A 15,470-nucleotide genomic window follows, 5' to 3' on the forward strand; every position below is an offset into this window, starting at 1 on the left:
GTCTCTGCCCCTTCTGCTGGTGCATGCCACAAGGTTTCTTCGCCTTACAATTTGATACACAAACTAAATCTCTTTATTTTTACAGTACTCATTTCTTATGAAATCTCATTATCCAATTGCTTTATTTTTCTATGTGTGAAAACTAGGTAACATAGGTTAGGCTCAAATACATCGCATCAATTGTTTTCATTGAAATTAATGGCAAATTTTCCATTTCATAAGTTTCCATTTAGCAAGCACAATCAAAAATGAATCATTGGAGTATTTGTTACTTAAGCTTCACTACAGGATTCACACTCAGGATCCTTTGTACCTACTGGTGACTTAGATAAGATGCCAAGAAGCAAGAAGGCATATGAGCACCTCCAGAACAGTTAAGAGGAACGACAGTGATAACTAATGCCAAGACATGGTGTTTTAAAACAAATGACTCTTCACACGTGACCCATGAGTCACATAACCTATGCTATCTCGAAATTTAAAAAGATTGTTAGAAATTGGTTAGTAAAGTGACAATATCAAGCAATCTCCTCCTACATACATATAACTTAGTTTATATGAAAATACAATCTGTATAAAGTGAAATTTATACATTTTACATATTTACACTCAGCTTTTGTACATATACACCCATACTGAAAATGACCATTTCCCCAGGAAGCCTTTCAGGCCCCTGTCCGGGCAACCTTTTAATTCTTTAATACCCCCTGACCTTCTCACTAGGAAACCCTGGAGTAACATTCCTCCTGCTACAGACACAAAAATTCTCCACAAAGTATTAGCAAACTAAACAAGCTACACAAAATGGAAGAATCACGACTAACTGCTGACTAGATTTAACATTACAAACGGGAATTAAGGTAGACTTAACATTCAAAAGTGTATGTCACACAGTGTGTAAACTTTAAAAAGTCATATCTTAACACAGATAAAGTATTTGATAAAATCTAACACTAATTCAAGATTAAAATTCTCAACCAACTAGGAATACAAGGAAATTTCCTCAATGTGCCACATGATATTTATGAAAAACCCACAGCTAACACTGTATTTAATGGTAAAAGAGAAAATGCACTTCTCTAGAGACTAAGAACAAGCCAAGGATGTCCCTTTTATCACTTCTGCTCAACATTATCTGGAAGGTTGTAGCTAATAAAACAATAAATTCATGAATAATAAAGATATCCAAAATGGGAAGAAAGAAGTTTCTTTTTCACAGATGACCTGTTCATCTGAATGTAGAAAACTGCAAGGAATCCACCAAAATATTCCTGAAAAAAATATGATTTCATCAGGATCACAGATATATGAGTTAAATACATAAATAGTAGCTGTGAACAATCCTAAAATTTCCTTTGCAACAGTATCAACAAAATACTGAGTAAAATACATAACAAAGATGTGCAAAACTTATATACTGAAATATGAAACATCACCAAGAGAAATTAAATAAGACTCAAATAAATGGAAATTTAATATGCATTTACTCATGTCACAGATTGGAAAACTCCATCATGTCCTCAAATTGATCCACAAGTCCAAGGCAATTGTTAATAAAATCCCAGAAAGCTTTTTTTGGGGGGAAGGGTGTAGAAATTGAGTGCTTATTCTAAAGTTTATTTGAAAACACAGACGACCTAAAGTAGCTGCAATAATTTTGAAAAAGGAAAATTAAAATGAAGGACTTCACTACCTGAATTTAAAACTTTTTAAAAGTTGCAGTAATTAAGACAGTAGTATTGATTGCTCGAGGATAGGCATATGTCTACTGTCTATCAGGGGAACAGAACTGAATTCAGAAATACAGTCTCACGTTTGTGGCCAATTTATTTTTGATAAAGGTCCACAGACAACTCAATAAGAAATAGTCTCTTCAAATGCTGCAGGGTCAACTGTGCATCCTCTAACCAAGACCAAAAAGTAAAAATACCCTTCTGAAAAGCAACATAAACAACCCAAAAACAAACTCACTCAGATCCTTACCTCAAAACACACAAAAATTAACTCAAAACAGATCACAGACCTACATGAAAGGACTGAAACTTCTAAAGCTTCCAAAAACACAATCCATAAAATTAAAATTGATGAATTGGACTTCATAAAAATAAACTCCTTTTCCAAAGACTATTTTCTATGGCTAACACATGTCACTATCGACACACACTGGCTTGTAACACACACACACTCATTATCTTACAGTTCTGCAAGTCAAAGCCTAAAATCAAGGTTTGGACAGGAGTGTGCTCCTTCTGGAGCTTCAGGGGAAATCTAAGTGATCCATCTCAACATCTTTAAATTCAACATCTGAAGAGTCCCTTTTATGATGTCAGATCACATATCCAGGGACTAGGATAGGATATATTTGGTGGGGCAGGCACACTAGTCTACCACCAGATACCATTAAGAAATGAAAAGACAAACCATAGTTTGTAAATTGTATACATGTAAAGGAATTATATTCAGCTTGTATAAAAAACTAAAAATCTAGCAAGATAAATCCATTATATTTCATGTTAATGAGCAAAAATCCAAACAGATGTTTCAATTAATTTTTACAAATAATTACCAAGCACATTAAAGGAGACTTACTATCCTTAGTTGTCAGTGACATGAAAATTAAAACCACAAAGACATACTTTTCCACTACCATCCACTAGAATGGCTACTTTAAAAATACAGAGAACACCAACCACTGGTGAAGGCACGGAGCACCTGGCATGCTCATGTACTGGTGGGAATATAAAATGGTGGAGCCACTTTGGAATCAAAGGGGCAGTCTGTCAAAGCTTGACACAGTAATTCCACTCCAGGAATACACTCAAAGTACATAAAATTAAGTAAATTATGTAGTTCATAACACTACATCATTAACAACAGAATGCAGACAAACACAGACATGAAAAGCATTAGAAACAAAAATCTCAAACAGATCAGAAAGTAGGTTCAATTCTTTCTTTTTCTAGTAGACACCAGAATAATTTGTTTTATTTTGGTTTTTGAAGATGATGAGATAAGGTTTCTAAGTATTTGGGGTAGAGAATAAAGTTTCTAAGTATTTGGGGTAGAGTAAAACAGAGAACTTGGGTAGTTACACAGAATTCCCGATAAAATAAAAGCAATATTATATAACCACTCTAGTTTGCATATGGTTCAAGTTTGTCCTCCAAAGGTTAATGTGCTGGAAGATGGTGCTCAGTTTGAGAATGTTAGGAGGTGGTAGAACCTTCAAGAAGTTGGTCCTAGGGCTGGGGAGATAGCTCAGTTGGTAGAGCGCTTGCCTTGCAAGCACAAGGCCTTGGGTTCGATCCCCAGCACCAAAAAAAAAAAAAAAAAAAAAAAAAAGAAGTTGGTCCTAGTGCAAGGTTCTCTGGTGTGCCCCAGAGAAACTAACAGAGCTCTTGCAGTATCTTCCTTAGTTCCTGACACAGTAAATATTTATAAAAAGAGCAAGGCTGGTCCTGAATCCCTCCAGTTTACCATTTCTCCAGGTGCTCCCTCCCTCTTGAACCTGCCATGATGCCATCTGCTATACTGCAACAAAGCCAGGCCCAAACTAGAGCCAAGCAAATGTAGAAGTCACGCTTTTGAACTTCCCTCAGGTATTTTACAGAAACGGAAACCAAACTAATAGCATAACAGAAACAAGATATTACCTACTGTCATTTTGATGAGGGGTTATCAGGCTTATGGACCAGATCAGGCCCACTGCCTGTTTTTATAAATAAAGTTTTATTGCGACACCATATCCATCAACTGACATTCTGCTTATGGATGCTTTCACACTACAATGGCAACTGTCACAGAGACCTTCTGGCCTGCAAAAGTTAAAATCCTAGGTGGCACCTCACAAAGTTTGATGACAGCTGATTCAGGTAACTGTCCAATGTTTTTCATCTCTTTGACAATACAACAGCGTATTTATAACACCTTGAGAATATGTATATACCAGTCTAAGTTGAAGAAAAATCTGACTTCAATTAGAGCTCTACAGATACCTACTCTTTTCTGTATGAAGAATTAAATTTATAAGACTTTAAAGTACATGTTATATTTATGAGTCTATGAAAAATCCAGAAGACTTTCCTAATTTAACTTATATACTGCTTTTGGACTTCTGGTTCATAAAGTCCTGAATTATAACACCATTATATTGGAAGATAAAAAGACAGGCTGAGGGGAAAGCAGTCAGTTAATTCTAAGACATACTCAATGCTTTCAAGCAGAAGAATGAGTCGCTCACCTGGAGGCGTGTAGGCATCCATCGAGGTCTGTACAACCAGGGACCTGCGTTTGGAAGGCATAGGCACCGCCATCTTCCTTTCTTTGTGTTTAGCAAGAGCTGCTTGAACAGCTTCTGTATGAACGTCTGAAACCAAGAGAAAGTCAATCACTGCACTGTTCAGCCAGGATCCTGAAGGCTGGTGCCTTCCTCCTTCCCCTGAGGCACAGAGTCTCATCCACAGGAAGGGAAGGAAAGAAGTTAGACCCAACAGCCTGAAAGCCTCAACAGAAAGATTTAAAAATCTATTCAGACTTTAATCAATCATTTTATTATCACAGAATTGGCATAAATGATTAAACCTTGGCTATCAACTGTTCTGTGATTTTTCTTCAGGTGACCTGGGTTTTTGGATATTTCTGTAGGTCACATGTTGGAGCCTTAATGTACTGTTGAGGGTGTACACACACCTTGCAACTAGTTAGTAATGGTTGCAGCCTACACTTACTGAGCATACAGTGATGGGCCAGGCACTGTGTTAGGCACTTCATGGATGTTAACCCATTTTCTCAGTTCACCATGTATTTATTGAATGCCTACTCTGTAGAGTCCCAAAGGGTCAAGTATCTAATGGAAAGTTCCCTTAGCATGAAATTGGACTGAAAATGAAGAGCCAAGAGTTGTAAAGATGAGCATCTTTCCCAAGGCACTGGGGAAATCCACCAAAGAGGCTCTGAACTGAGAATGGGGTGGAGCTGACTGGGAGTGGGGGTGAAGGCCACAGGGTGAGGGAAGGTGCGTGCAGGCATTATGGGCATGGCCAAAGTCTCGGGCTATTTTAAGTGGGGCAGGGTGGGCATGAACCTACTTCCTTTTGGTGGGCCCATTCTGAAGGCTGTGGAGAAGACTGTAGGAAATGCCGTAAGACCAGTTGCAAGTCAGAGTCCAGGAATGAGGACAACCCTCGTGGTATTCTAAACGATGCTGAGAAGGCAGGACCCTGATTATTCCCACTTCATAATAAGCAATCAGAGGTTAAAAATCTCCCTAAGTTATAAAACTGATAAGCAGCACAGCTGGGAATCCACTCCAGCTGTGATGACCTCCAAGACCTCTACCACCATTATGCTCCAACGCTTTCAGTTGTGTCTTAGGTGCCTGCAGACATCGCAGCTCCTTCCAGAAATCTTCTCCAAGGCCGACCTTGATCAACCCAGTTCTCTGCCAGAGGACTGACTGGTTTACATTTTTGGGTGGCTGGTCCAACAAAGCCTATCGGCCACATTCAGCCTCCAGCTCTTTGTGTCAAGAATGGTTCTTGGGCCTACCACACGGCTCATCCGTGTAGTCTCTGGCTGCTCTCACATGGTGGAAGGACACAGGCCACAATCACCCAGAGAGCCAAAAACACTGCCATCTGGCACGCACACGGGACCCTCCCTGTTTACCACCATCACGTGATTGCACTGTTTTGCCTTGTTTGCCTTTGGTGTGCACTAGTCTTTTCTTCTCAAGAAGACTCAAAGTACTTGAAGACAGAAACCTAGTTTTCTGGTCACTGCTTTCCTAAGTTTCTGGTCAAAAACCAGTAATTGAATGACACGGGCTCGTGGGCCTACAACTAAAGAGCTTATCAAATGACAGAAAATATTTGTTTTCCACAAATCAAACACTGTCAGTTTTACATAGTCTCCCTTCTAAATGAATGATTTCAAGTTTGTTAAGATCCACAAGAATGCAGACGATCCCCTGTTAAGCTTCCACGCCGCTTCGCCAGCGGTCCGCACTCTACCCACGGCTTGCTCTCGCTCCCCTCCGTCCCTCCAGGCATTGTCTTCTGAACCCTGTGAACGTAAGCAGGGTAGTTCCTAAAACCCAAGAAAGCATCCTCAACATCTGCACATTCAATAATCTACTTCTGCTATCTAATCCGAAGTCCACATTCGGCTAGTGTAAATTACCCCCGTAATTTCCTTGATGGTTACTTGGTCTTCCCAGTTTCTGATGGAACCCAGGACACTAAGGACTGCATTTGTCACATTATCTTTATTCTCCTCCATCTGTAAGTTTCTCAAATTTTCTAGAAATTTGAAATTTTAATGAGTACAGGCCAGCTGTTTTGTAGCCCATCCTTGGATTTGGGTTTTGGTTTTCTTCTTTCCAATGTCCTTGTAATCAGATTTGGGCCATGGCAGGCAGTTGTCCTCCACAGGTAAAGGTGGTGTCTGTCATGTTCTTCCAGGGTTAAGATGCTACTTTTGCACTGCAATTAAATAATTTGGGAGGAGGTACTTTGACACCATGAATTATTATTTTTTTTAAATTTTTGATTCAATTTCTCTACCTCGCTAGACAAAGGAGAGATAATTAAAACAAAATCGACCAAACTTGAAGAAATTGACAAACTTGAAGAAATGTTTACCTTTTTCTTGCTGCAAAAAACTTTGTCTTTAGGCACTCACTCACTTCCAGGGCTTCCTCAGAAAGCTTGGTGTGCACTTATAAATAACATCACCACCAAACCAGGACGCTTTTCTACTCTAATTCTTTCAAGATTCGTGAGAGGTGAAAACTGAGCAACACATAAACTAATGCAGTAACTAAACAAATTATTTTTAAAACAGGCAAGTGCATATTCTATTTTTACCATAAAATAACATAACAAACGTTGAAAATGTCTATAAATAGCACCCTAAGATTACATCAGGCTATATGTTGAATGATGTTAAGGAAAACGACAGAAGAATCCCCCCCCACAAATGGCACCCTGACCCCGGCAGACCATGGTCAGCACACCAGCCGCATCAGGACAAGGCGAGGACGTGGGAAACCGCCTGGGAGCTAAAGATCACCCTCTGGAGTCCACGACATAATTATGGCTCCAACCTTGGTCCGCAGAGCTCTGTCTGATGCAGCATTTCCCTCCATGTGCTAGCTCGGCCAAGGTAGGGATCAGCAATCCTAGTCCAACCCACACTATCCACACCAAATAAGAACACCAGCCTACCAATGCTTTAAAAGTGATTAGAGGACGAAATAATCCCCGCGGAAAGACGTTTTGAAACATGACCACTGGGGGAAGGAGCCCAAACCCCAGTACCCGGTGACCCTTCTATTCTTCCAGCTTTGCTTCTTCCCCCTTTCACTTTCCTTCCATCTGAGTCCACTTCCAGCTCCCAACTTGAAAGGACACAGTTGCTGCTGCTGAAGCTTCTAAGACCTCCAGCTTAAAAGTTGCAGGTCTAACAGTGAGAGGGTCGATCCTGCAGGAGTCGAGGGCGGAGGAATATCGGCCACAGTGCAGAGAGGCACGGTGAGGTCCATTTTCTGCTGGTGCCAACGCCAGTGGGTGAGGGGAAGGTCCCGGCCAGTCGGAGTACCCTGATGCAGGGACCCGGCGGTGTGGGGCGAACCCAATAAATGAGCAGGGGTACTCGAGAAAAACGTTACAGTTCTTTGTTCCAAAACCAGATTAATCCTAAAAGAGCTCCTAAGAGCAAGATCTTTGCAGAAAACACAGCAAAATGGGCAAAAAGGTTGCTATAAATCTTCCCTTTATTTTCATAAATGAGTCTATGAATGAAATTCAGCAGCTGCGATGCATCAGAAACTCATTAAAGTACTTGATTAGCGTCCCACAAAATCTTAATTACCAATGTTCTGAATGCAGGTTTTTCCCATCCAAATCAATTACCGACTGGCTGAGAGGCCGACGAAGGAGAAGGGGGAGAGAAAGAGCTGGTTTGTGAGGGGGAGCCTCGCAGCAGCACGGCGGAGGCCGATGTGCGCGTGAACGCCAGTCTCCTCTAACCAGCTCCTCTCACAGCATCCATGAGACGTTGACACGGTTTGCAGTCACACTAGATGTGCAGTGCCGTGCACCCCAATGCCCATCTCACACACAGCACTAGCAAGAGCTCAGGAAACAATCTGCCTCAAGAACCGCCCTGTTAGTTTTATCAGACAGACTTATTTTCTAGTGTTTCTAAGCATGGAGATGAACAGCAGACAAAGAAGTTTCAGCCTATGCATAAGCTAGGATGAGGCAGTTTACACCTCCACCTAAATAGAAAATGAGTTTTGTTTGGGATCCCAAGGTTGCATTAATGTATGACCAAAGCAGAGCAAAGAATCAGACATGCACCCCAGAAGCACCGAGCAGGAGTAAGGGAGGTAGGCAGGAATGGCTGGACCAAGGACTCTCCCGGGAGGCCAACTGGGCAGGAGGGAGGAGCTGAGGGCACAGACCTGAAGCCTATGGTGGTGTCCTACTGTGGTGCTCCAGGATGATGTGCTGCCCTGAGGGGCAAGGAGGTGTCTCAAGGGAGCATCCCGCAGCCCTGTGCCAGCACTCAGGTGGGGTGACTGCTGGCTGCCATGTGATGCAGGAAGGAGACAAGCTGGGCACACTGAGGCCCAAGTGAAGCCGCAGTTCCTGAACACCTCCACCAACAGCTGAAGGTGGGGGGGAGCGCAAAAGGCTCAGTCCCATGGTTTCCAGATGAAGCCAGGAAGGAGCTGAGATGCAATCGATTTATAGTAGCTCACTTGGTGATACGAAGGCGATCTTTCTTCTGTGTCCTTCTTTGCTGTATCGGTTTCTGGTTTAAAGACCCAGGTTGGGTCTTTAATTCCAATAAACCAAAAGAATTGTTCTATGAAATGATTTAAGGTAAGCTTCATGCAGCATTTAATAAGGAGATCACTATTATCAGTAAATAATTGTTGAGAACTGCTAACGTTTATAGCATTAGACAAATTGGGCTAATAGGTATTTCTTTAGCAGAATTTCAAAAAGTCCTGAAATTAGCAATAAACCACTTAGCATGTCAGACAGTACTGGGGAGAAAAAAAAATGATTATCTCCTTTTTCCAGAGAGTATAAAAGCTTAATACCACTGCACAACCATTAAACAGCCATTTCTGGTATGTCTTCATTTTCTAGCAAACACCTGTTCCTAAAATAATCACTGTAGGCAACGTGTTTAGAAATTCACTCAGTCTTCTGCCAACTAGGTTCCCAGAGGGACCTTACCCCATTCTTTCTTTGACGTTGGGCAGTTTCACCACCTACTGCCCCTCAAAGACACATTCTAAGTTTTTCCTCTCCCTTTTATTTCCATGGACTGAGATCCTGCGTCACTGACAGGAAGCTACAAGAGATTTAGCAACACTAAACGTGTCCGTGTTTCTAGGAGGCAACGGGCTGCTGAACTGAGTCTCACTGTGGTATCAGAATCCGGGATCTGCCCCTTTCCAGCTGTATTAACACTAAGTTTTTAATTCTTCAAAGCCACACTTTCATCGCTTGTGAAACAGGACTGCTTAGAGTTGCTGTGATAATTACCTGAGATAAAGGGCACAAAGCAACCCACTAGGAACCTGTCACACAGCAGGCACTCAGTACTGGTAGTTGCACTCATATTTTGAAGCAATGGATTCTAATCAGTTTGCAAAACTGAAGAAGCCCAAAGGGGTTAGAGCCTTGACTGAGTCCATGGTTTCCTCAGGCACAGATCATGAATTCCTAGAGTGGCACTAACCTGGAGAAACAACCTGCGGTCACTCAGGTAACCTGATACAGATGTTCCTGAAGAGCCACAGACAACAGGCCACAAGAAATACTAGGAACAGAGCAGAGTTCTACAGCCAGCAGGAGGGCGGGCAATGACGGGGACCCTCAGTGCTCAGGAGCCAGACAACAAGACCCCGTCTGGCCCGAAGGCAACCACCCAACCGCTGTCTGGTGGTCCTCTCTCCTCAGGTTCCAACTCCCCATCAGAAATCTCAATAAGGCCAACTTATATTTATAAGTTATTACAATACTAAATAGAAAACTCCACTTTTCCTTTTGCATTTCTGCTTTTAAAACAGAATGCAACTTGTTTCACTCTGGAAGAAACTAGTATTCTAAAATATAAATCATGGAGTATTTGGAGATAAGAACAATGAAGAAGACCTTCAACCCTGGAGAAAAAGGACAGCCCTTACACCGGCTGTCACTATTGCTATTGCAACTATTCTAGAGTATTCTAGAATACACATATTTAAATCAAAAGTTGGTACTACTTCTCTTTCCAGAAGTCACAGTCCATTTCTAGGATGTGTTTTGAATTCATAACTCTATACATGTAATATTAGAATACATATATAAACAGAACAGGTGGCAAATTTCAAAACAGTCTATCAACAGAGGAGCATATTTCTCCAACAAAGGGGCTTCGCTTCCTTGTAGTAGAGCAGTTAAGCTGGCAAATTCCAGAGCCAGACTTCATGGGTTCAAATCCCACATCTTCCATGTGATCTTGGGCCAGTTTCTTAACTTCTCTGAGCCTCAGTTTTCTTAGGTGTAAATTAGGAATAAGAGTACATTACCTAGGGGAAGCTGTGAGGATTAAATGAATTAATACATTAATGGGTCTAAAACAAGATCCTGGCAGGTGGCAAACACTGCACTTGTTAGCTCTGAATGTACTAATTAATGTAAGCCATGTCCAGGAGAGACAATGTTAAAAAAAGACCCCTGTACCTGCCTAGTTTCCCATACTAGTAAACATCTTGCACTACTGTGACCCATTTGTTGCAATTAGTAAGGCAATATTGATACATTATTATTAAATAATCTCCATGGAATACATTAGTCATGTTTGGCGTTTTGCTCTCAATGGGTTTGAACACATAAGGGCATGCGTACACAGACTAGGCTCCCTACCCTCAACACGCACTGTGCTCTGCCATTCATCTCCTCTCCCTGTCCCAAGCCCAACCGTCTTTTCGCTGTCTCCCTGGCTTTGCCTTTCCAGAAACTCACAGAGCTGCAATCACCCAGTATGTAGCCTTTTCAGGTCGGCTTCCGTCACTGACATGGATTTAGGTTTCTGCCGGGCCCTCTCACAGTTTAATAGCTCAGCTCTTGTTACCACTATTGTTCCACTGTCAGGATAAACCAGTTTATCCATTTATTTATTAAAGGACATTTTGGTTGCCTCCAGTTTCAGCGATTAGTGTGGCCATGTCTTCAATTCCTTCCAGTGAATGGCAAGGAGCACAATTGCTGGATATGATAAGCACGTTCAGTTTTAGAAGGAACTGTCAACCTGTCTTCCCAAGTGCCCATTCCATCCTGCTCTTACCAGAAAAATGAGGGTCCCTGTTGCTACACATCCTGGCCAGCATTTGTGTTGTTTTAGCTTCTGTCATGCTGATGGTATCTTGTAATGTTAATCTGCATTTCCCCAGGACATGCTGAGCACCTTTTTCTATGCTTATTTGCCATCTCTATTTTAATACAAAGGAATCTGCTTATAACTTTAGTTCATTTTTTAAAAGCCCTTTATTTATTTTTATGCCGTACTGAGGATTGAACCCAGGGCCTCGCATGTGCTACAGGCAAGCGCTCCACCACTGAGCCACAACCCCAGTCCACTGTCCACTTTTTGTTGGATTTCTGACTCTTTTATGTTTTGGTGTTTGGTATTAATGGATTTTTGAAATTGAAAACCCCATACTATTCACATTAGTTCCTTTTTTTTTTTTTAAATATATATTTTTTTAGTTGTAGGTGGACACAATATCTTTATTTATTTATGTGGTGCTGGGGATCGAACTCAGTGCCTTGCATGTGCGAGGCAAATGCTCTACCACTGAGCCACAGCCCCAGCCCAGTTCCTTTTTAATACATACAAAAGCAACAGTTGTTTTTCTTCTAATAAATGCATAATAATTTTGTGACCTGTTTTTTCTGGACTCTTTGATTTTCTACGTAGACAATCCTATCGTCTGGGACAGTCTGTCTTTTCCCTCCCAGTCTGTGTGCTGCTGCTACTTCTCACTGCTTTGGCGAGGACTTCCTAAAAGAAAAACAGGAGTGACGGGAGGTAGCAACATTTCCCTGCTCCTCGTCTCAGCGGGAAGCCACGTAGCTTCTCACCACCGAGATGCTGGCTGTGGGATTTTTGTACCTGTTTATCGAATTGAGGAAGTCCATTTCTATTCCTCATTTGCTCGGAGTGTTCATGACAAATGGGTCTTAGATTTTGTTAAATGCTTTCTCTGTAGCTATCGACATGATCATGTGATTCTTTTTGGCCTGTTGATAAGAATTACATTTACAGATGTTAAACCCATCTTGGATTTGTGAAATAAATTCCACTTAGCAACAGCGTACGGCCCCTCCTATACTCTGCTTCATTCACTGAGGATTTCTAGTATTATGGGGCTGCTGTTCTCTCATGTCTTCGGCTGGTTCTGACATTAGGGCAATGCTGGCCTTGCAGAATGAGCTAGAAGCCATTCCTTTTATTCTGCTTCTGAGGGGAAAATTGTAGAGCAGTGGTGGGGTTTCTTGCTGAGAGGTGTGGCAGAAGCCTGCCGTGAGCCCATCTGGGCCTGGGCTTTCCATCTGTTAATTCAGTTTAATGAAGTCCTTTCACACAATCTCGTTTTCCTTGTTAGGAGCTTTGGTTAATTGTGCCCTTCAAGGAGCCAGTCCTTTTCCTAGGTTGTCGCACTTGTGGGCAGAGTTTTCTGTTTCTTTACTGTGCTTTTAGGGTACAACCAGCAGCAATGTCCCATATTTCCCTGCAGGGATTAGTTCATTTGTACTTTTTTTCCCCTGAGTTAACTAGAAGCTTATCACAACACTACTGATCTTGAAGAGTAACCAAATCTTGGCTTAGATTTTCTGAACTGAATTTTTTTTCCAATCAAATTGTAGCTGTAATTTTTATTATGTCTTTACTTCTGAATACTTTAACTTACTCCTTCTAGTGTCCTCAGGGCAAAGCTTGTATCATCATCAATTTGGCTTTTTCTTTTCTAATGACAGTACTCAATGTTACACATTTCTAAGCATCATGTTTGCTCCATTCCACATTTTTGACCATTTGCATTTTTACTTTTAGTTCAAAATATTTTCCAATTTCTTGAAGTACTTCTTTGATCTCTGTTACCTCAAAGTGTATATGTTGGATCTGACTCTGTTGGGGCTTTCCATCTATGTTTCTATTCTCCATTTCTGGTTTAATTCCTTGGTGGTCTAGGAACATGCTGCGCAATGTTTTGTGACAGAAAGCCGTCTTAATCAATGTTCTGTGTGAGCTAATGAAGGACTCTATATGCCAATGACAGTAGTTGATTGACAGTACTGTTCTAGTCGTCTATGTCCCAACTTTCTCCTGCCGGATGTGGGAATTTCAGACACAAGGATGTGGCGATCTCCCATGCTAACCAGCCTATGTTTTATGGGTTCATGTCTTACGTACTTTATGCTTTGTTCTTAGGTGCACACACGTCAAGGATTATGCCTCCTTGGAAAAATGACCCCTTTATTATGATTTGCTCTTTATCGGTGAGAACTTTTTCTCATTCTTAAGTCATTTAGATGCTTTGATCAGTGTTACTGTGGTAACTTTATCCCTTTACTTCTGTGACTAACTATTAAAAGATTTCATATGGGCAACACACAGTTCAGTCTTTTTTTTTTTTTTTTCTTTAATCCACTCTGAAAATCTTTGATATGTTCAGATCACTGAATTTTAAGCTGATTGGCATTTGGACTAATATATTTATAACCGTACTATTTATCATTTGCTGCCATGTTCTTTCTTTTTTTTGCCTTCCCCTCTTGTGGAACCTTTTCTAGTTTGAATTGAGCATTTTATATGGTCCCATTTTTCCTCTTACCATATTATAATTCATTTTAAACATTTATTTAGTGGTGGCTTGTGAATTGGCAGTATTTGTAATTAATCCGAGTCCCCTTCCAAGTCGGAGAATACCAGCTCATGACTGGTGTGAGCATGTGACAAGGGACTCCCAATTCTTCCTTGAGCACTGCTGCCAGTAGCTAACCCACATGCAACAGTCACACAACACATTGCTTTTATTACTAGTCCAAACTAATCTTCATCCGTTAGGTCAATTACGAATGAGGAAAGATCTAATTTCCTCCCATTTATCCTTCTCTAATGCTCTTTCTGCACATCTGCATTTCCAACCTCTCCGTGCCAACTCCGCTGAGGGCCCAAGAGTGTTCTCAAACTGCCTTCGGTTCTTTCCTAGACCTTTCTTCCCTCTGCTTGTGTAATCCATCTGCAATTCTGAGGCAATGGTTTGTCCTATGGCCTTAATTCTTCCATGGATCAGGGACTCTTATAATGGGGCTAGTGGAGAATAGAAGTTTACATTTCATTTTCACTAATTTTAACAGGACCCAGGTGGGTTCTAGCTTCCAGAGTGGACAGGGCAGTCCCCACTGGTGGAGCCTGACACCTGCACCGGGGATACTAAGCCGACTCTGCATCTAATTCAGCTGCACTGTGTGCATTCTTCTCTTCTAGCCCATCACACCCTAACGTGAATAAGCAACTTTCTATCACAATGGAAAATGAGAGCATAGTTCAGGAAAGGTCAGAGAAGGAGTCCCATCAAGATCATCAAATACAGGTTGGCAACAAAGTTAGCCCTTCTCAACCCGGAAGATTAAACCTCATCATGAAGCTCTACAGGATAGCTCTTTCACAGCGAGGACAGTGTCCTCTGAATTTGTGTGTCCCCTACAGTGCCCAGCAGAATGCTAAGCACGCAAAATCATTAGTACATTTGTTGAATGATACTAGCCTATTCCCAGAAAGTGACTGAAAATCAGCCTAAGGCAAGGTTGGGTTCACGTGTAGAAATTTCTACTTTATATTCTCAAACAAAAATCTCATGACAATGATTTTCAAACTCTTTGACCCAAAGAACAGGTTAAACTTCTACATACTGTAGTAAACCTTCAAAAGCTTTTGCTGATGTGATTGTGTGTGTGTGTGTGTATGTGTGTGTGTGTGTGAGAGAGAGAGAAAGGAGAAAGAGAGGGAGAGAGAGAGAGAGAGAGAGAGAATTAAGTAACTTTTAAAACACAAAACTCCACCACTCCAGAATCCACTGACTGTTGAAAAGGAGGAGCACCAGGTCCTGCAAACTCTGCATGAGCCCACCACACACTCATGGAAGAATGGAAATAAAAAACACAACCATCTGACCCTAAAGACACGCTGAAAGGCCTCAAGACCCGCCCCCCCCAGGGTCCCTGTACTTTGTTTAAGGTTCCCTGGCCTCAAGGAACTGAAGGGTCCCTCACATGCCACTGCCAAGGACAGCGACGTGGAGACCAGAGCTCTTGACCAAGGAGGCAGCTGCTGTCCACGTACACATGTGAAACATGAGACATGTTTTAAAATCTATCTACCAATCTTAGGAAAAGACT

General features: G+C 41.5%; 1 protein-coding gene across 7 annotated transcripts in view; it reads right to left on the reverse strand.

The window, feature by feature from the left end:
- Positions 1-15,470, reverse strand: part of Dip2c (disco interacting protein 2 homolog C) — a 375,118-nt gene that overhangs the window by 134,092 nt on the left and 225,556 nt on the right. For all 7 annotated transcript variants that reach the window (XM_047520293.1, XM_047520292.1, XM_047520290.1 and 4 more), the window contains one exon: positions 4,241-4,366. In XM_047520293.1, the coding sequence (XP_047376249.1) occupies positions 4,241-4,366 (126 nt within the window). The remainder of the gene's footprint in view (positions 1-4,240; positions 4,367-15,470) is intronic.

Source organism: Sciurus carolinensis, chromosome 12 (assembly GCF_902686445.1).
Source record: "Sciurus carolinensis chromosome 12, mSciCar1.2, whole genome shotgun sequence".
Lineage (NCBI taxonomy): Eukaryota > Metazoa > Chordata > Mammalia > Rodentia > Sciuridae > Sciurus > Sciurus carolinensis.